This window comes from Chelon labrosus (genome assembly GCF_963514085.1).
Source record: "Chelon labrosus genome assembly, chromosome: 12".
NCBI lineage: Eukaryota > Metazoa > Chordata > Actinopteri > Mugiliformes > Mugilidae > Chelon > Chelon labrosus.
In genome coordinates, this window is record NC_140345.1 from 8,091,048 (window position 1) to 8,112,665 (window position 21,618).

The 21,618-nt window shown below is 42.5% G+C and overlaps 1 protein-coding gene across 1 annotated transcript in view; it reads right to left on the reverse strand.

The window, feature by feature from the left end:
• The window catches only part of erfl3 (Ets2 repressor factor like 3), a 46,626-nt gene extending 32,573 nt beyond the window's left edge, over positions 1-14,053 (reverse strand). Inside the window, exon 1 of the mRNA XM_084556957.1 lies at positions 13,455-14,053. Within this exon, the coding sequence (XP_084413083.1) occupies positions 13,455-13,476 (22 nt within the window). The 5' untranslated portion in view covers positions 13,477-14,053. The remainder of the gene's footprint in view (positions 1-13,454) is intronic.
• Between the last annotated feature and the right edge of the window lie 7,565 nt (positions 14,054-21,618).

A 21,618-nucleotide genomic window follows, 5' to 3' on the forward strand; every position in this document is an offset into this window, starting at 1 on the left:
ACAAACACACTTGATGGGACAGATGAGATAACCATCTTTACAAGTGCACACATGTACTTTAATGCTGTCGGTTGGTGCCTGCACCAGGTTAATTGGCGGAGTGATCGAGTTAACGAGGCAGTGCACACAGGCAGGTTAGAGAGGTCGACTCGTCCGGCTCCTCTTCTCTCTTCTCCTGGTTTGCACTCGCTCTCTGCCTCGTGGGAAAGATTAGAATCCTCAGCTGGAGCAAATAAAGCTGAACGTTATGCAAGAACCAGAGAAAGAGAGAGAGAAAGGCTGATGATGATGTAACTTGAGAGAAGAGCAAAATACAGAGATGAAGAGCAAGGGAGAAAGCCACGAAGAGGTGTTTGACAGGAGGTCTAGATGCAGCTGACCTTACAAGAAGCTCCGCTACGGCCTGCTATGCGTACCTTACCGTACTATATGGTGCCAGCCATCCATATAAACAATGGCAGCCAATCTGCACAACTGGGCAATGAGCTCAGCTGTAAACACACAGCTGCACTGCAGTGGCAGAGACCGGTCCTCTTCAGTCTCTCACATCCCCGCTCCAGCCACACACAAAACCAGACTACAAAATGTGAAGTCTATGTCAGTGTTATACTTGGTTTCATTAGGGCCTCCCTATGAGACACATATGGGATCATGCTTGCTGTTCAACCTACTGACCTGCCAGACCAAGACAGGCAGGCAGCGAATGCAATAAAGTTAGCTCTGAACAAAACACCATCTTTTTGTCTTTAAACTGTAAAACACAACATAAATGCATAAACATAAATAAATCTGAGCGCCGCGCACCCGCGACGGTCGACTTGTTTACCTGTAATTTGCTACTGCTAGTTTTTTGCAACATGGCTGAATATTTTTCCGACTCTGAGGTTGTGGACGAACCATAGCAGTAGCAAATTACTGGTAAACAAACCGACCGCGCGCGCCGCTCAGAGATGACATCATCCAGGTCAGAAGACATCATCCGGGGTCTGTAGGCCAATCTACAAACCCCGGATGATGTTAACACGTAACTCCGGACTCAACGGGGAATAGCACTAGCGTATCATAACAAAGTATTGGTGGAATGAACGAGTTTCGCTGCAGATAATGCGTTATTTAGAGGCTGCGTTTCGATGCCCTGACCACTCCCACTATATGGATATACGCTGATCTAATTATCTCCTGAACAAGTGCAAATGAAACAAAAGTGATATTGGTGAGTAAACGATGATATTTTATGCTAGAAATAAGGTCCAGGTTGTAAAACAGTAGTTTCCCTTTAAATGCACAGTGGCAAAGCCACAGATGTTTCTGTAATGAGCAGTTAAATAAAAATGTAATTTATTTCAAGTCCTACATCTTTTAATTTAATTCTAACAAATAGGCCCAGCCTATGGGAAAGAACATTTTACACTAAATCAATAAAAAATCGCAATCGCAATATTGGGGGAAAAAAAATCGCAATTAGATTATTTTCCTAAATCTTTCAGCCCTCATTTGGATTCAGAATTTGAGAAAAAAAAATTGTGGCTATATATAAGTTTGGGCTGAAAAGACTCTGTGATGTCATCTATGGTGGCAGTTATGTAAATCCATGGAATATCCATATAATATGTTGAAGCACTGCAATGTTCTCACGTTTGATGTTTCCACATCAAAAGTGTGAGAATTTATTAATTCATTAACCAGATAACACTAAACTAATTTGGATGAATTTCTCAAAAGTCTTCAGTATGTGTTAAAAAACAAAACCAAAAGTGCCAGTTCTGTGCTATGGTTATGCTAGGTTAAACTGTTTGTAAACGTTGTATACTTAGATTATTAGGGAAGTCATGATGAGAACAGGAAGGGCGGAAAGAGACTGACCTTGAATCCAGAAAAGTTACATGTTCGCCTTAAACGACTGATCCACTCCAAAGAAAATGAACTCCCTTTAAAACTGTGATATAACAATTTACATATTTCAACAGGACAAGATTCAGGATTACAGAGAACGGTTCTCTCATGAGTCATGACCTTGCAACTGTTGATGAAGAAACCACATAAACAATGAGATTTTGTTATTCTATCCAATTCTACACGTCAGCTGCAATTTTCTTGATAAGGACCTGATTTTAGACGTGTCCTAGGCAAATCGTGTACATTGAGTAATAAACATGAATAACAGGTGTCAGGAGAGACAGAAAAGGAGAAATGCAATGAAGAAGGAAGTGAAAAAAAAAAGAGAAATGAATGAGCGATGGGGAAGGAAGCAAGTTCACAAAGATAAAAGACTGACTGGCAGAGAGAGAGAGAGAGAGAGAGCACTGAACTTTCTCCCCTGGTATACTGCTTGGATGGGGTTATGTAAGAGCTGAGTGTACACACCGATTACCTCTGCTCAGTGGAACTCATAATGTGAGGCGCTACCTCACGGTTAATGCATGTGTACCTGGTATGTGGGTATGGGTGGGTTTGCGAGTGAATATACACTGGTGATCAGTTACATGTCACACACAAAGACGAGAACGCACATATTATACCGATAACATGCATACAAAGTATTGTGTTGTGCATTGAGTCAAAAGGCTCAGATCATCCATCCAAGGTATAAGGTAGCTGGGGGCTTCCCCATGAAGTGACAGCTGCACAGTTTACGGTTACACCCTTCAGGATCCTACATACTCCGACAATACAGGAGAATATTAATAATTATGTTGTCAATTTATAGCAGCTGCTGGAGTGGGTCAGAGTTTGCATTTTAATTCTCTGTACACATCTGAGAGGCTTCAGAGTGAACCAGTATTGATGAGTTTCTATACACAACAAGTATTGAGGATATCAGTTGTGAAAAATGTAATAATTCATCTTCATCAATGTGAACAAGACAAAATAAAAAAGTATTTGTATTATGATTATTTAGATTTTTATTTTGATCCACAAAATCTGCTTATCCAATCAGGCTTGTGAGTAATGTGAGGAATCACCACTCAGCCAATCTGTGAATATTTTACATTTGGAGATTTAAACATTAATCCTCTATCATGACCCAAAAGTGACCTCCTAAAAGCAGGTGTCACCAAAAAGTGCACATACTGTGAGTCATTTGGCAACATGGGTGCACATTCTTGTTGCACTGGACCAAATATTGACCTATTATAAGAGGCAAAAAATGTGTGACTTACTGCCCAGCCCTAAATTACAAGTTAACCCCTTTAATAATACTGAGATCACTGAGTCACTCGTGCTCAGATCCCACATTCCCACACACACACACACACACACACACACACCGCTGTGCATACCAGCTCATCATGCAACATAACTAATCTAAGGAAAGGGTGTACCTTTGCACAGAATCTGTCTAATTCTTGGGCCAGACGAACACAATAACCCTACTAACACAACACCCACACACACGCGGAGAAGATGCTCACTGGGAGCCAGCTGAAGAGTGTGTGCAGGAGACTACAAAGACCCTACTGTATGTTTGAGTGTCCACAGGCAAAAAGCAATTCACTACAATTAAGGTAACAGCATTTCTAATACATTTTCTGCACTCCTTCTGTAGCCTGCAGTCAAGGGTGTAATATTTTGATTGGCAGGCTGTTGATTCTCCACTTAGTTCTTGTTTCCAAGGCAACATGTATACAAAGTATTATTATTTACCACAAATGCACATGCTGGCCACTGAATACCTGGCACACCATGTTACAGACAATATGTGAATAAAATATGCTTACATTCACGGTGCATACTGAATTCATGTCGCCATCTCTCAAATACAACATTTTCTTGAGTATTATTGATGTGACAAGCACACAACTTGCTCGGATTTCCATTAAACTGGGGTTCAGAATCCCCCTGGTAGTTTCTGACCATCAAACTTGTAGCTGCCCATGTATAGTTCTTTGCCTTTCCCCCTTTCCCTTGAAGCTTTGAAAATCCCTCTGTTGCTCTTGATCCATTCTTCCCTACTTTCATTTTCCCCTCTCACCCCGTGACTGGTCAGGGGACCTAGCTCACTGTTCTCCTCATCTAAAGCTTTAATCTCCTAAAATAACAATCACTGTGTGCATATGTACAGTAGGGTTATATGTGTGTGTGCGCCCACCCGCGTACAACTGCCTGGTTGTTATGTAATTTCACTGGGCCACATCTGATGCTAAAAATGGACATGGATAAAACTATTGTGACCGAGGGCAGGGCTACTGTACAGAGACGGTGCAGCGCACACATGCTACAAATGTACACACAGACAGCAGGGGCAGGACAAGCTGCTTAACTCTGAACTGAAAAAAAGCACATTTTGAGCTATTTCCTTAATTGAACCGCTGTGGTAGTTCACAATAGATCATCAGTCTTCTAAGATCTAAAATGACACAAACTGCACACATTACCTAAATGAATCTGCAGCATAACCCAGGTACAGCTAGACTTTAAATTATGTGTTAACTACATATGTGATAATTTCATATATGCCAGTTCATTAGGTACACCAGTGAAAACAAATGTATTCCAATATAACAGTACTGCATTAAATCCCCTTCAATACTGTTATAATATTTAGTTTAGGGTGAACTGTATGCTCCATTGTGTAACCATTTAACTGTGTTGAATTAAACACAAAGTGTTTCTGTTATTGAGTCCAGCCCACTGACTAAAATGGGTTTGTCACATTATTACAAACATGTGTCAGTGGAACACAATACAACTCAATATTACTACAAACTGCAGCCTTAAAAACTAAAACAGTTGAGTCAACAGCTATCTCATTATTTTGATCAAATGCTGAACGCTATAATCTTCAAAAAGTTACGATTAAGTGCTGGACTATTACATTAGAACATTTGGTTTCACTGGTGTACCTAATGAACTGGAAACATAACACATTTTGCCAAACTAAAATGAGATGAGACTAAACCCACTTTGCATCAAGATGCTATATCTTAAAGATTTCCTATATGAACTATATGAGCATATTCTCTATGGTTAAGAAGAAATAGTCAAAGGTACAGTCGGTACAGTCTACTCTTCTGTCAAGTCTTTACTTAAAGTTATTAAATGTTTTGTGCAACTTCACAAGTCTGGTTAAATGCCTTGAGAAGGAACAAAAAAGGTTTATAGAGGTCTGTGTGTGTTTATGTGTGTGTATGTAGATATGCAATATGATGTGCAGCACTGACGGCCATCTCTGCCATTAAAGATTAATCACTCTTGCTTTCCTATAAATACCTTTCCAATGATCCAATGCATTATTCAGTTTCTCTTAGGCCAGCAGATACACAGGCAGAGAAACATAGACACACACAACACACACCTGGAGAGCCAAGGAAAAAGCCAGTGTCATGGAGGGAGTAAGCCTTATGAACATTTAAGAAGAGGATGGCCAGTGGGCAAAAATAGAGTCAGATGTTTGCCCTGCCGTGAGTGCAGTCCGCCACGCTTTATTCTCCATATAACCACACATCTTGGAGGGAGCCCATGGCTGTGTGTGTGTGTGCAGACATATGTTCAAACAGCAGCATGCACCAGAATTCGAGCTCTCATTTTGAGTTTCCAGTTTGACACAGGGAAGTTAACACTCGCCACCATCTATAGCTGATATATTTTGACAGTAACTGACAGTTTTTTTTAATACTATTTGAGCCATGTTTTCAGACAACCATGCTGTATCTGCTCATCGAGTTATGTTGGCTGGTAAATCAGGGTGTCCTGCGAAAGAAAAAGAGACAGGGTAGGGTGACATGAAGGAAAGGAAAGGGGGAGAGGAAGAGAAGGCTAATGGAAGAGGAGCTGCCACTGGGGTATTAGTCCATGGATTGGTGACAGAGAAATGGTAGGGAGAGGGAGGAGAGGATGGTAGGATGGGAGGGTCAATCGATGCCTAAAAAGGTTTCACTCCCCTACAGGGATGTGCTCATCTGTGTGCACACAAGCACAAGAGTGTGTGCGAAATGAAAACACAATCTCTCTGTCCTACACACATTTTATAGTATTGTTCCATCTGGCTGAAAAGTCAGAAGTCCAGCTAAAGAGCAGCATTTAGCAACAGGACTTTGATTCCAGTGAAAGGGAGATTAGAAATGATGGGTCTAGTTATGTTTCAGACAGTGCGGTTGTGTTTCTAAATCTTGCGTATAAAGAAATATGTATATTTCATCCAGAAAGATTAAATTAAATGAAGCTTTCACAGCGGACATGGTCCTGGTGCAGGACAGAGTGCCACTTGTCTAGCAATTATGTGGCGTCTCTATGTGCCCACCTGTAACCAGTCTGCATTTACTGGTGCTCAAATTAAGAAAGAGATTCCTTTCCATGTGGGTAATGCCAATTAAAATTGCTTTCCCAGATTCAATCTTAACATTAACAACATTTTAGACCAGTTTGTTCCCACAAAGACACACTTTTCACTCCTGACATGGCATTCCAGCCTCAACCCCTCCTGCTTTCTTCATGCACATAACTTTCTCACTTACATACATAGGCTGCGACGAGGTGGCTCAAAGTTCAGAACGAGCTCTGACGTACAAAAGAGAACAGGTCTGAACAAGGAGGGAGAGAGAGAGACGCAAGGTAAGGACTGAGAAACAGCAAGAGCCAGCACATTGAAAGACAGGTCATGGAAGAAGACAGACAGGTTGAAAAGAAAACTCTAAACGTGATATTGCATTCCTTACATGGGGTGAAAGAAAGGAGAGAGAGAGAGAGAGAGAGAGGCGAGGAAAGAAAGGGAGGTGTGGGGGGAAGGGAAAGAGGGGAGAAAGGGAGGAGGGTGACAAGAGACAAAGTTTAACTTGGCGCCAGACAGTCTTTCAAAACCCGACAGCCAACCACACGCACACACAAAATATCGACACTACAAGTGGCACAGAAGTCCTTTTGGTGACTTCCCATCATCCAGAATTAGATTAGATATTTGCCCTCCACCCCTACTCCATGGGTCCAGCACAGAGGCAGATTCCCAGATAAAAATAGCCAGAGGAACTATTCAAACACTGCTGCCTTTCTGCAGGGAGTGTCTGCTGACTGCTCCGGACTTAAGGGGTTAGAGAGGGGTTAGGAGCTCCACTCACCACCTCCCTGAACCAGAGGGCCTGGGACAGACCAGTCTCTATCACACTTAGTACACACTTTTAAACACACGGTAACTGAGCCTAAATTGCTGAATAAATATATAAATCAGAAATTTTATTTCGATATTCTTTTTTAAATTCTCTCCTCTTTGATATATTGAAGTGTTAATGCAAAAACACACAAAGGAACCAGAGCAGACACACAGTAAGTGAAATGCTGCGCAGAACAACAAATTACACATTTTTCTGTGATCATGTGATAAAAGCAACAGATTACTATGGACAGTTAACAAATCAGCCCAAGAACAGTTACACACACTGACTATTTGCATAACTGTCTAAATAAACACATCCACCTTAATACATGCAAAACCAGGAGTTTCAATTAAGGATGTCATGACTGGTATCAGGGACAATCACGGTATTTTTTAAAATAATCTAATTAAGCACATTCCAAGCCCAACTTAGTGTATTTGTTAGATGTCTGCCGTGAAACAAAACCAAACACCAGCAAAAAGAACGTGACTAAACATGTCTGGACTTATTTACAAAACTGAGAAGAGATTTCTGTTGTATAATTTTCTAATGCTGGTCTAAGCAGAAACGTGATTTAGTATTTGATTTCAGGCTAAACACCACAGAGCTATTTATAATAAAAGTTTGTGACCTGGTTATTTATTTTGTTAAAAACCATACAATGGTAAGTCTTCGTGAGCGAAGGGCGAATAGACTTTTAGCTTCTTTACTGTTATTTATTTTTCACGTAATAAAATATATAAATATAATATGAATAAAATATAAAGACTAGTTTTGAGGCAGGTATTTTTTCTAGCTATTCAGGACTTTGTCAGACATATAGCCCTAAATTAGCATAGAAGCCAGCCCTAACTTCCCCCACCCACAAATTTAATGGGAAAGTTGGTCTGGAGTCGCTCTGTGTTTATTATGCCCCAGCAAAGATCTGCTGTGCCAATGAAATCGTTTAGGTGGGCATGCCGTGATGAACAGAAGAGAAACAACAGCGACAAAGTCATACACAGCATCTGAGCACCACTGAGTTGAATTTGTTTATAACTAAATGGCCCTGATTGTTTGTAGGACTGTTAAAGTACATGCAGAGTTATTTTTCTTCTCTCTATCAGTAGTAGTAGTAGTATCAACATGCTCTGTGATGAAATCTTAATATTCTGATAAGAACTGAGTCTGGTTACACCAGGCTAGGCCTACATTGGATTGATTTTCAATTTTATTGTACTTAATACAAGCACATACGATTTAGGAGAATACGAGTAAGAGGGAGACATTTTGTTTACATATAATGCATTAATGCGAGCAATACAAAAAACCTGAACGGGACATCCATAATTTCAATTAAATGTACATAGAATATCCAGTCCCACTGGTCTGATCCTGTATGTACATTAACAGCCACATTGAGTGCCGATCCCTTACTGTACAGCTCCTCTGCATGGCCAGCATTATTGGCCTTAATCTGCAGGGATTAGAAGTATAGATTACAACACTGTTAAAAAGACACAGTAACCATTAGGTGACGCCCTATTCTCAGAAGGTTATGACAAACTATTTTGTTTGACATGCTATTTGGAAGAGGGCTGAATGAAAAGCTGGCTTCATGACTGACTGACTAAGTACTGTCGTGATCTTGACAGCTTACACCGTGATTATACTCCAACCAATAGAGAGGTGACAAAGCAGGCTCTAACCTAAAGGACAGGTCATTGTGTTGCGAGGATCCAAAATAAAACCTCTCATCTGGAAGGATCAGAGTTACCTGATCTTCACGTGCGTGTGTGTGTGTGTGTGTGCACATGTCATCAGACTCCGATCAGTTTCAGTGGTGCCGCCGTCACAGAGACGCTGTCACATACACCCACGAGCACCGACGTACAAGCTTTGTTCAACAAGTAATATCTTTACAGAGCTGCCCACCCAGAAAACCCTGCCTCCTTTATGTACACACTCCATATTCTTTTACACCAACATGCCATTCTCCACCTCGCACTGAGTCACCTCTACGGCAGTGTGGGCTCTGTAAACTCCCCATATTACATTACAATACACATGCATGCGCAAACACAAACAGCTGCTGAACAGCGCAGGTCAATCCATGCACACTAACACACCCCACTGCATTCTCAACATGAATTTTGATACCCATCTGAAAAGAGACCCTTATGTGTGTGTGTGCATGGTGAAGCATGCGCGCATTTTGATACCGCTAGCTGTAAAAGGGAATACTACATCTCAACTCTTAATATAACAGACACCAGCTACACCAGCTTTAGTGGCATTATCCACACGAGATATTAAAAGTATGTCTGTATGAATGCATACATTTGCAAATCATTTTGTCTCTGTTCAGGAAAGGCTCAAAGAGATAGTGTGTTTTCCCCCTCATGTGTAATGCAACACAGCCGGCAACTATTAACCTTCTAGGCAGGAATGTGGGAGGTCCAAGAATTCAAATAAAAAAGCAGCAGTCTGTGCAAGTGTATGTGTAGTGTGATGTGTACTCACACATATGTTCTCCTAAACTGTTACCCGCCAGACCCAGGCCATCACCATCCCTGACCACGGTGTGGCTACAACCAATTGTTTTGCAGTAAAACTAGGTTCAGCGCGCATGTTTGGTTGTGCTGCCAGGTTATTAGCAAAAAAAGGGAATTTTAAATCAAGTTCTTCAGTGTCGGAATCAGGGTGGAGGTCAATGTGTGGGCCTCTGGGGGGTGATGGGGCCGAGGGCAGCGCTGGAGAGCAGATAGATGCACCAGGCCCGTCAAGGGTAACGCTGCCGTGTTGGCTGTGGTCACTCTGGTCTCCCTGGTCAAGGGCGGCACAGGACTAATGGTGGGGAGGTCCATTAGTGTCGACTGGCTGAGCACATTGTTCCCTTTGGTCACATTCCTGACTAAATACAGACATTACCACAAGTGAAGCCTCCTTGAACCAGAAGTCATTTGTCAACTTAACGTCACCGAGGACCATATCAAAACTTTTATGAAAAACTGTTGTGACACAGAGAAGTGGACTACACTGACGCTGGAATTGCTCATCCAGTCCGTTGTCAAATCAATCATCTATATCGACTACAACTTAACACAAAACAAAAAATAGCTTCGTGTGTTTACTGTACACAGAAATTTGCATAGGACAGCATTTTAATTTTGTCAGCAAAATTGGCTTAATAGATTTAGCAGTATTCCTAACACCTGATACGCTCACACCAGCAATCAGTCAGTTTTTGGCACCAAGAAGTTTTTCCAGCTTTTTCAGATGGAAGATAATCAGTTTTGTTATGGGACATCATCTGTTTCGGGCTTTAAGTATGCCGGCTGAGCCTGCTCACAGCAGGACACTGCCCCATAAACCACGTTGTAAAACTGAACCAGGATAGTAGGGAGGTAGTGGTTTTGCTGTGGTCAGCACTGCAAGGGAGTTTTTACAGATAAGGCTAATCACAGTGCTTATCATCACAGTGGTTGTTGAGATTGAGAAGCATATGCTCACAATCGCACCCGCAAACTCACACAGGGAAAAGGTGAAATATTCCATCTCTAATCACTGCCACCCTTTTGTTTCCTGCCACATCATAAGACAGGACTGTGTGTGTGCGCCTAGAATAAATGGTACTCAAAGGTTAGTCAGTCACTCTAGAGAAGCAGGGAGCAGCACAACACATTTATCATTAAAAGTTGATGAAAGATTGGTGAAAAACAGACTTGGATGCCCACATTTACCCCCCACACAGATACAATTCACATGCATGCAGAAGTGCAGTCTCTTCATGTGTCAAAAGCACCACCAAACCATGAGCTACTCCGCACCATTATTACCTCAATGAGAGGTCCCTGGCCCCACAAGTCCACACACAATTGGTCCCAGGCCCTGCCCCACTCCCACCATTGTTCCACACTCCACACATACACACACACAATGGCCACTCCAGAGCCAGGGGTCCCACCATGCAATTCCATCGCACAAAAGACACACACCAGTCCTTATCCCGTCAGAGTGAAAAAAAGAACGATGGAGGTGGCAGGAGAGAAAACTGTAACCCTTGAGGGAGGCTTGGAGGTAAACGGGTAAAATACAAAAGCTGGAGGGCAGAGAGAGTGTGGTGGGTGGTAGGTAACATATTAGAAAGGGAGACACACGTGGCAGGGCAGTTATTATTGTGTTTCAGAGTCCTTATCACCAAAGCTTAATCAATTACTAGGAAAGCCTTTGAGATGGATATATGGCTGTTTAAGTGTAGATGAGATAATACATACTGGCTAATGCAACCTGTGGAACACAGGTTGCATTAGCATTACCTGTGGAACACAGGTTGCATTTGACCCCTCCCCACAGACAAAATCAAACACTAACAAAAACATGATAACAAGCAGTGATTGGATATAAACAGAAATTAAATCAGAAACTTCCCATCATCACAAACCCAACACCTATGTGCCTGCAACATCAGATATTGTTGCCGTGATTTCCTGCTTCAACTCCCTGAGCAGAAATTATATCATCTATTAAGGCTGATAAAGTGGCAGAAGTGAACAAAAGTGAAGAAGTGTCTGTTCCTGGAGAAAAGGAAAGTAAGCTTCACAAGAGGCAGCGGTTTATCACAGGGGGCATAATCCCACATCAAAAATCCCAGGAAGGAATGATTACGTTTTTTTATCCTACACATATCCACAGACTGTTATATCCTTCCAAATGATGGGATATACACAGGTTAAGGGTTAAAGCTTATGTTCTGATTGCAAATGCAGCAACAGCAGGAGCTCAGGCAGATTAAGACAGCACTGCAGATTTAAAAAGTAAAATAATTCCACTATTTAACAGGTGCTGGTATACAATTGCGTGTTTTGTATGACCAACTGCTACTGAAAGGATTTGAATTAATGTAACTTAGCTGACTGGATTTTAATGGCTGATGAAGCAGAAGTCATTTTTCAAACCACTTCTCCTGATCTTAACAAGGTAAGCGCTGTAAAAACTTAAAAAAGGAAAAGAATACTCGTAGGTTTCTCAACTATCGGTGCAGTTAAATGTCAAATAAGACTAGCTGGAAGGAAGCACACACTTCACACTAGTTATACAAGACAACCTTGGTATAGGACCAGATAACAAACACAACCTACACTACTACACAAACAGACACACACCAACAGCATACATCAAACGCATAACCTGAAAACAATCGATTTTTAGTGCTTTCCAAGAGGGGCTTAAGCTGCTGCCACACAAACACCGTGTTCCTTGTAATAAAAGGGGGCTTCTTGTGGTGGGACGTGGTGTGATGTCATGGCAGCCTCCTCAGGGGTGCTGCAGGGAGTGGGTGTGTGTGCGCAGGAATGTGGAGGGCTGAGGGGCTTGAGGCTGGGTGCCGAGGGAGTCGGGAGGAGGGGGGGGGGACAATGTGGGGGAAGGGTGGGGAGTGTCCCAAGTGGAAAGGGTCCTGCACAATTTGTCAGTTAGTCACACACATGGTCCCATGCCAAACGCTTACCACTAACAACTTAAAAAAGTCCTCACATTACTCCTGCAGGAAGTACAACTGAATAAATATGTACTTCATTGTGCACAGATCACAATAAACATAATATTGTACTATAAATGCTGAACATTCAAATCTGTTCGGATGAGGTTTTGTCATGTCAGGAAGATCATAAATAATAAAGTGCAAAGATACCACACATAACAGTACTTGCACTTCCTCCTTTCTGAAGAAAACGTGCACTGGCTTCAAGAGGGGAAAGCAAGAACAAACTTATGCAAGCATTTCAGGAATTAAGACAAATGGACACACGTACAGACCTCAGCTGACTGCCGGGAATCCCCCCTCCTCCTCTCGCTTCAGTATCCTGACAGACCAAGTACCTGACAAATGTTATGCTGCCTCACTATGTTTAATATCAGCTTGCTGCGTGTATACCTGCCTAGCTCCAATCACCTCAACACCACCACCACCAGGGAAGGCTTCTTCTAGCAACTTGTCAACACGGCTCCCTCGATACACAACCTAAAAGAGTGTTTCTAGGATTTTTAGTCACTTCTCTAAAAGGTGAGGATGGTGAAAATAGGTTGTCAGGGTGACACAGAGGATGTCGCTTTAAAAACTGTACAGTAGTTCAACCACTTCCTCTTAAACTGGAGTACAGTACTAACCCTGCACCAGATTTTAGTTACTGATCAAAAGAAACCACCGGCTGTTGCTCCGCTCAAATCAACAGGTTTTCATCGTGTCTTTCTGACTGGAAGCGGGAGTTGTGTGCTAGTTGTTGGGTTGTTAATCAATGAGCGAGTCAGTTGCCGACAGCAGCCGCGACAAATAAACACGAAAGACAATGGCTGAAAGAAGAAAATCATAGCAGGAGTCAGACTTACCACTATCTCCAGGTGTTTTCATTCTTCCTGTGTTAGCTACTTAGCACTTAGCCAAAGTGTGCTAAACTGGAAGAATTCCACGAAGTTGCTCGTGGAAAGAAAAGTCTCTCGGCCTCTTCCTCCCGCTCCGGTTTCCAATCTGGGAAACTAGCCGAGGATAACACGGCAAACTTTTGCAGCTTCAGCGGCTTTCTCTCGCTTTCGAGTCGCCGCGCTCTCTCTGTCCGTTTCCCCCCCCCGCCGACCAAAAAAAACAAAACAGACCGAGGGGCTTGCTTTTCCGCCAAGACTTCGCTCGTCCTCGCCTCTCGTCCCGTAACCTCGCAGCGTTGAAATCTGTTCAAGTTGCGGCGGAAAACGGCCAACCGTCCCGACTCGAGCCAGCTGAAAAAACCTTTCTCTCTCTTCTAAGTTTTCTCGCTAACTGTCCGGTGGCTGTTTACTCCGTCTCAACCGCATCTTCGTCGCTGTTTGACATCTCTCCGCCGCGAAGCTCTGCTACTTCTGTGACAGAAATTCAACGTTAGAAAGGACCCTTTCTTTCTTCACAGACTTTTTTAGTCCTCCACTCAGTCTCACACCACTCAGTGCTACTCTCTCCTCCCCCCCGTGCCTCTCTCGCCGTCCTCGGGGTGTCGCGTTTCGCTCGCTCTCTTCTGAGTGGGGCCCGCCCACACTGACGGGAGACGAGGGGGGGCTAACGTGGCGGGTCACGCCCACTCACCACGAGCCGGGGCCTGGGCTGGCGTCACTGCAGCACGCGACGTTGCCTGGGAGACCGTCATAGCGCTCTGCCGTGGTGACATCACATCCGAATCCTACGAATCGAGAGAGGCGCGAGAGCGGCTCTGCTCGCAGCGCCCATTTACGTCAATCTGGGTGAGAGAATAAATGAGGCCTCTTCATATCAAGATAATTACATTTAATAAACTAGAAAAACAGCACGAGAACGTCAGTTAGTGATTAATAGCGAAAACAGGAAACTGAAACTCATCATTGCTGCATCATCAATTCCTTTACTTAGAAGATTATAATAACTAAAGTTGATTTTGCTGTTTATGTTCGATGTAATGTTCTGTTACCATAAGGTACACTAGTGAACATTAATGCATTCTAATATAACAGCACTACACTAAATCCCATTTCATTGCTGTGATAATGTTCAGTTTATGTTGAAATTGTGTAGGAAAGGTAGTTAATCAAGTGATCATTTTGAAGGATGTAGTTTGTGGTGCTGCCGGTAAACATGACTGAATTAAACACAAAAGCGTCTCTGATATTTAGCCTAGCCCATTGAATGAAAGGAGGCTGACAGAGTAATAGAAACATAAAACACAATTCAAAACCGCAGCCGCCGGAATGAAAACTTATTGAATCAACTGCGAACTTGTGAAGATGAGATTTAGTTTGAAAGCAATCACATTCCAGTGTACAGCTTGTCACTAATAATGGACCTGTCAGTCTATCATAGTATTTATAGTACATTGTCAGGTATTTATACAAAAATTCATACCTATTATCAATTTCCTCAATCTTCCTAATCTTCCTAAGTGTAAATGTTTGTATTTTGAACTCCAAATTTTATTCCCATTTCCAAATACAAATAATCAAAAATCTTCTTACAACATTATATTTTGGAGTTCTGGTTTTACAACCCTTTAGTACCATTGCTATTTCGCTAAGAATTCATCTTTTATTGATTTGCACCAAATTGTATCTTGTGTAAATTTCTTTTAGTTTGTACCAGATATGTATTGTATATTGGACTGATGTCCATTATTTTAATAGCTGTGATGTCTTAAATGGATGTTCGTCATTTTGCACAAAAAGAGAATAAAAGTATATATAAACAGTGACTTAATATGTTACCTGTTATCCAAAATGGCAAATCATGATTTGAAGTATAAGCACAGTACTTAACCACTGTTGAATGTACTTTCTCAAAAGTCACTGCTGTTTTTGATTATTAAAGCCATACCAGCAGCCACCTTTATCCTTATCTGAACAATGAAATAATAACAAATACAGCAGCTTACAGCAGATTTAAAAATGATCCTACATCCTCTTCTGCTTTCTCATGTAGCATGGACTCCTCTTTCCTCCTCTATAAGGTGCATCCAGCAAACTGTTTAACTCACAATCAAACACACAATATACAATGACCCAGAGTGTGCATTAGCATATGCTGTAGGTGTGCGTGTTAATGTGCATATCAAGCTGCCTCGGAGCACACAGACATACAGTCATGCCATTCGTAAACTCTTTCGCTTGATCAGATGTTCAGCGTGGCTTGTTCAAGTGAGAAGACCGGTGTCATGCTCGGACTTGTTTCCTGTCACCTCGAACACGCTGACCTCCTGTTTCCTCCTGTGCTGATATGAGGCATGTCATGTGTTATCTTTAAGTGCACGTGAGTGGGTGAGGTGTCATGCATGGGAGGTGAAGTGCATCTCCTTTTCTGTCTCCCTGAACACTGGCACCTGGTGTACAGGATGGAGGCTTGATGTGTGTTTTTGTGCATTTTTGACCACATTGTTACATCAGCGATACACACCGCTGCCTTGTCTTGTCAACAGGATAAGACAGCGGTAGTAAAACAAAGTAAACAAAGTCCCCTGACAGCAGCAACGGTCCCTGTGGTGTGATTTACAAACAGGATTTCTCCTCCCTTCGCTGCCCATTCTCTGATAGGCTCAGGAAACCAACCCTGGTCGGCCTGATAAGAGACTGGACTAAAAGAAAACCATTAAATTGGATGCTAAACCTCCCGGTCGAGGAGCTGAGATCCTGTCCTGTCTTCTTCAGAGGCAGGAAAACCACAGGACAGACCTGCGTGACATTTTCTCACACAGCAGCTGACAATAGGGCAATCAGCTGGGAGCAAAACCATTGCACTATTCACCTTGTCCTTGTATTTTGTCTATGATATGCTCTTATCTGTTTTGGCATGGATCCATCACATATCATTTTCCCATTATTAGATGTCTGTATTCCTGGTTTAGGTAAAGAGCTCTTCTGCGTCTTCTTCGCACAGAGGGAACGACAGGAAAGCAGAAATCAAAGAGAGAAGCTCCAGAGGGAGGAGAAAACTGACAGCCAAATAAGGGTGATTTAGTGTAGACAAATTGCTTCTGCTGTTTGATATTTCCATGTGCACTTGTGAACGCACTCTATTGTCACTCAAGCACAGGAGATGACATTTACAGACAAATCTTCAGTACAGTACATTCTGAGCACTGATAAACAGAGTGTCCTCACTCAACACGTCCTCCTTCACCTCCTCCTCTTCTTCTTCCTTTTCTCTTTACATTGTTCTGTTGTCTTTTGCCAGCCATCCAACCATCCATACGTCCATCCACCCACCCTACCTCCCTCACGCTCACACCTCTTCTCTTCCTCCTCCTGCTCCATCCTCTGCCACCTCTCCACGCCTGTGTGTCTTTCCCACCCTCACACCGTCGCTCACTTTTTTTTTCCTCCTCAGGTCATTATTTCCGCTGCCAATTCAAGGTATGCTTTGACTGATTTATATTCAGTGATCAAGTATGATTAATGCCGTTCTGTCCTTTTGTGTGGTTTACTTACTATTTAATGGCTAGCGGGCCTTTACAGTGCATTTGTCATAAAATTATAATTAAGAGTCCAACTAAGGTGTGAGCGCTTGCAAATTAATAGATGTTCTAAGATTTTAAGTTTAAAATTGCAGATACCACTGTTATTAAGGACGTAAGATGTCGAATCAAGCACTGAACTAAAAATCTGCTCTAAAAGACGCATTGATGCTCTCTTTTTTTTTTATTATCACCAAGACCTTGGAGCCACATATCATTAATGTATGCAATTCCTCATCCTGCTTTTCAGCTCTCTCTCTATATATACTATAAATTAATAAAAGCATAAAAAATATAAATAAAAGTTACATATTGTGCTCTATCGTGCCTAATAATGTTCCATCAATTCTAAATTCAGTCTTTAAGTTAGTCAGTTACTTACAGTGTCAGATTTTTTGCCAACGTGGACTCATGAGACACCAAAATACTGCAGTGGTGATAAAACCTAATGAGCTGGAATGTGTTCATAAAGTTTTGTTTTGCATTATTGAGGAAGGTGATATGCATATTGCTTCTTTAGATCACATTAAAATATCGAGCCATTAGATCAGATGCAGCTGTAACTTGGCGAGTGAACTCAGTAATGTGTTTGACAAACAGAGTGTATCACAGAAGAGCCTTGTCTTATTGGTTCCACATCATCCGTGACTCCCTCTATCTCCCATCCCGCCCTTTTTCATCCCCTCTGAGCTTTATGTGACTCTGCCCGTTCCTAATCAGGATGACAGACAGACGCTCCGCAGAGAAAGACGGAGAGAATGAAAAGGAGAGCCGAGATTTTGTCATTGGAGTGTTTGTGTGTACGTGAATGCAGTTGAGTGGGTGTGAACTTCCCCAGACATCTTCCCCATAGATTCAAACCCTCACCCAACCCCCCATCCTCTCCACTCGTCATCCTACATGATGCGTCACCCCAAGAATGAACAGATGACCGAGATCTGTGGCAAATAAGCACAACTGATTTACAAGTTAATGCACAGTTCACTCACTTTTTTTCCAGTGGACGTCATTGGTGCAGTTGCATAGCATGCTATCCAGTGTGCACTAGCACACACACAGGTTTCTTCTGGTCTGTGTCTCTCCAACACAGATGGCTTGAGTCAGTGTAATTACCGTGGACAATGGGTGTGGTAGCCCACTAACCAGTGTCACCACAGGCAGTGTAGACACACAAACACTCACACACACTAACGTGCAACACACATGTACATGCAGAACCTGATTTCAGCAATCAGTGGAAACTAGGCAGGATTATAATTCCTGGACGGGGCGTTGAACAGCCAGCAGAGGTGTAATACAGTATGTACATATGGTACTTTGATGATTCATGAACCTGGTAACGTGAACAAGGACAAACAGTTAGACAGGCATGCACACACATTCCATGTTTCCCTTCTTTTCTAAGTCTTTGACTTCCTTTTATTCGTTCACCCACAATTATCTGTATTGTATGGTATGCCTGCAGAGCGAAACCCTTGTTCGGCTTTTAATTCTTCAGGTGGAAGACCTTGACTGAGGAGAAAAAGGTTTAACTTCTTGTGTGACATTGAAAAGCAAATGGATGATGGGTTGCTAGACTAAAAGGCACGGAGGCCGAAAGCAGACCGGATGAAAGGGAAAGCCGGCAGCTGAGGGGACAACAAGTGCAGCAGGGTGGCGGTTAATGCCCCCCCCCCCCCACACACACACACACACACCACCCTCCAACCTCATCCCTTCGAAATAGCAAGAGCAAAGAGAGGGAGAGAGAGGAAAAGAGAGCAAAGCTGTGGAGAATAAGGAGTGGGAGAGAGAGACGTAATAAGGGAGTCAATGGTTTCTTTGTCATCAAGGAACTTGTTTATTTTCAAGCTTGCCAGTCCAACAGTCAGGAGACACAGCCAGATATCACTCTCTCCGTCCCCCTGTGTCCCCTTTTCTTCCTCTTTACCCCTGATAGGACCATTTCTATGCATACAAAAATGTCACAAATACCAAAAGACATAGAGAAAATAAATGCAAAAATTGCTATCAGTGCTTTGATACCTATATATAAGAAATTATTTCTCAGTATTTCTATATTTGTTGCATTTTTGACTATGATTATTTTTTTGATAGATGAATGGAGACAGCGAATGCAACAAAGTCTAACCAGCTTGCAGTAGAATCATTTATTATGCACAGTTCTGTTGTATGCACCCTAACAATCTAGCTACTGGGATGCAAAAGTGTCTTAAAACATTTTAAATGACAATAAAACAGTTGCAATGTTGGTCAGCATTTTCTTCTCTTTTCTAAGTGTTTGAAAAAACGTCCGGAGTCCAACCGTCTAGTTGAGATGCGAGGCCTCTACACAGTTATCCTCTGTGCACATTCTCCCTCCCGCTCTCCCTCTCGCTCCCCCAGCTGGTATTCGCACATGAGTAATGGGATTACCACAGCGAGTGGTGAGGTGGTGGTGGAGGAGGGAAGGAACGGGGAGCACAAGCGAGACAGAGGAAGAGGGGGATCAACAGTTAAGGGCCGACGCGGCTGCAAGAGGTCCACCTGGAGGAAGAAGAAGCAAACAAAAGTGGGGGAATGGCTTGGCGGTGATAAGCTGTTTACATTTATTCAAACACTAAGAACACATGCAGAAACTTCTATTCATGACATTTCCAGATTGGCAGATTTCTTAGATTCAGGGCCACTAAAAGAAACCCATCGTGACTTACTATTTTCATCGGCGAGGCCCTAGACAGAAAAACCACACTCTCTTTCTGTTGGATTACCATGGCAATGAGGGAGCTATTCAAGAACAAAAAGCTCCTTTTGCGGTGGGTAAAGTATGGAAAAAGCAAGCGGCCAGTGCCCATATGAAAGCGGGGTGGTGGGAGTTGGAAAGAGAGGGTAATGTGAGAGCGGGTGGAAGGCACAGAGAATGTGTGTTATATTAAACCAATGTCTGGCAGGGTGTCAAGTCTGTAATATATACAGAGAGGGAGAGGAGAGGGAAGGGGAGAAAGAGCAAAGGAAGGGAGATCAGTTAATTTAGCTCCGGGGACGTGACATTGATGGACGGGGCGGCGGGGGAGGACAGAGGGAAGGGAAAGGAAGAATGTAACCTGTTCATATGAGGGGGAGACAGAGGACCGTGAGCGAGGCAGGAGGGGTGTTAAGGAAGGTGCAAGTGTCAGGCTGGAAAGGAGAGAGAGGTACTGTATGCCTGGCCGTGTGACAGTAGCTATATTGAGCACAGCGTGTGTGTTGACACTGTCTCCTGTATCTCACTGAGGAACAAACTCTTCCTATTGGCATAGTACAGAGCTTCCTCTTCCCCCCTTTACTCCCCTCCACCCCTCAGTGACCAAAGTGCAAGCTCTCTGTCTCCACACATCCCCTCGATTTTCTTTCCTTACCTTTGACTTAGATATATTCTCTCCAGTATCGCCACTACATCTGTCTTACTATCACCTGTTTCCAAGCAGTACAATTGCCTTGATCTCTCCAGTTCAGTTAAAAATGAGATCTTCTTCCTCTTTCTGTGACGGTTTAGTTCAGTTATGCTTCATTTGCATGAGTGAGCGACGGTCATTATTGTAAGAGCAACAATTAAACACTCAGTAGAGGACAGACCTTTGCCAAGGTTAGTTCCCCCAGTTTGCTCTTGATATTACGGCCAATATTATGGTGACAGAAAAAGAGAATGATGATGATAATGTAAAACAACTTGTCACCTCTAATTATAATTAATGAGATTCATTTAAAAAAAAAAAATATATATAATTAAAGGATCACGTCTTCTTGTAATAGTGTCAAACTCACAGGGAATCATCAGCTACCTCCACAGTTCCCCTCATAGCCGCACAACTTTTTATTTTTTTGAGTCTTTAAGGATTTTATTTTGGTTTTCTGTTTGCTTGAAATATGACCATTTTGCTTCCCTCTCTGTTCTCAGATCTGTTGTGTTTTCACTGCTAAAAACAACAGAAACACTCTAAAAATCGAATGAACACTTCATGCTCACTATCAAACAGCAGGTCAGCGATGGCAGCCTGTGAACACAGAGGAGCATTTAGCAGCTAGACAGACGCACATTTCCAAAATCAGGGATAAAAGTTCATGAACCAGCGACAGCAAGTGCTAGCACTAGCACATTCACAATATCGACTTAAAATGCCAAGAAATGGCACTTCAGCTGCCACCCTCTAATGTTTCTGGCAGACATGTTCACCATATCAACATAAAGTGGAAACACACAACTCTTCACTTGACGAGTGCTAGCATTTCTACCTATCATGTGTCTAGGGGTCTATATTGTTCTAAATATAAAGTACAGTCCGTGTTTCTGGAACAAAAGACACATTTATGTTTGTTTTTGTCCGGTCCTGGTTTCCCCATAGCTCGGTGTTTGTTCTCTGGTGGCTAACAGTAGCATTAGCAACATGACTACAGCTACAGCTAGCGTTGTGACTCAGTTTTTATTATAATATGTGTCTGGTAACATGCCAGTACAGAAAAAAAAGAAAAACAATTTCAACTCTGTCAGTTTGATTGGCCTGGCACATCTTTGCTTAATCAGTTCCCAACTTTCC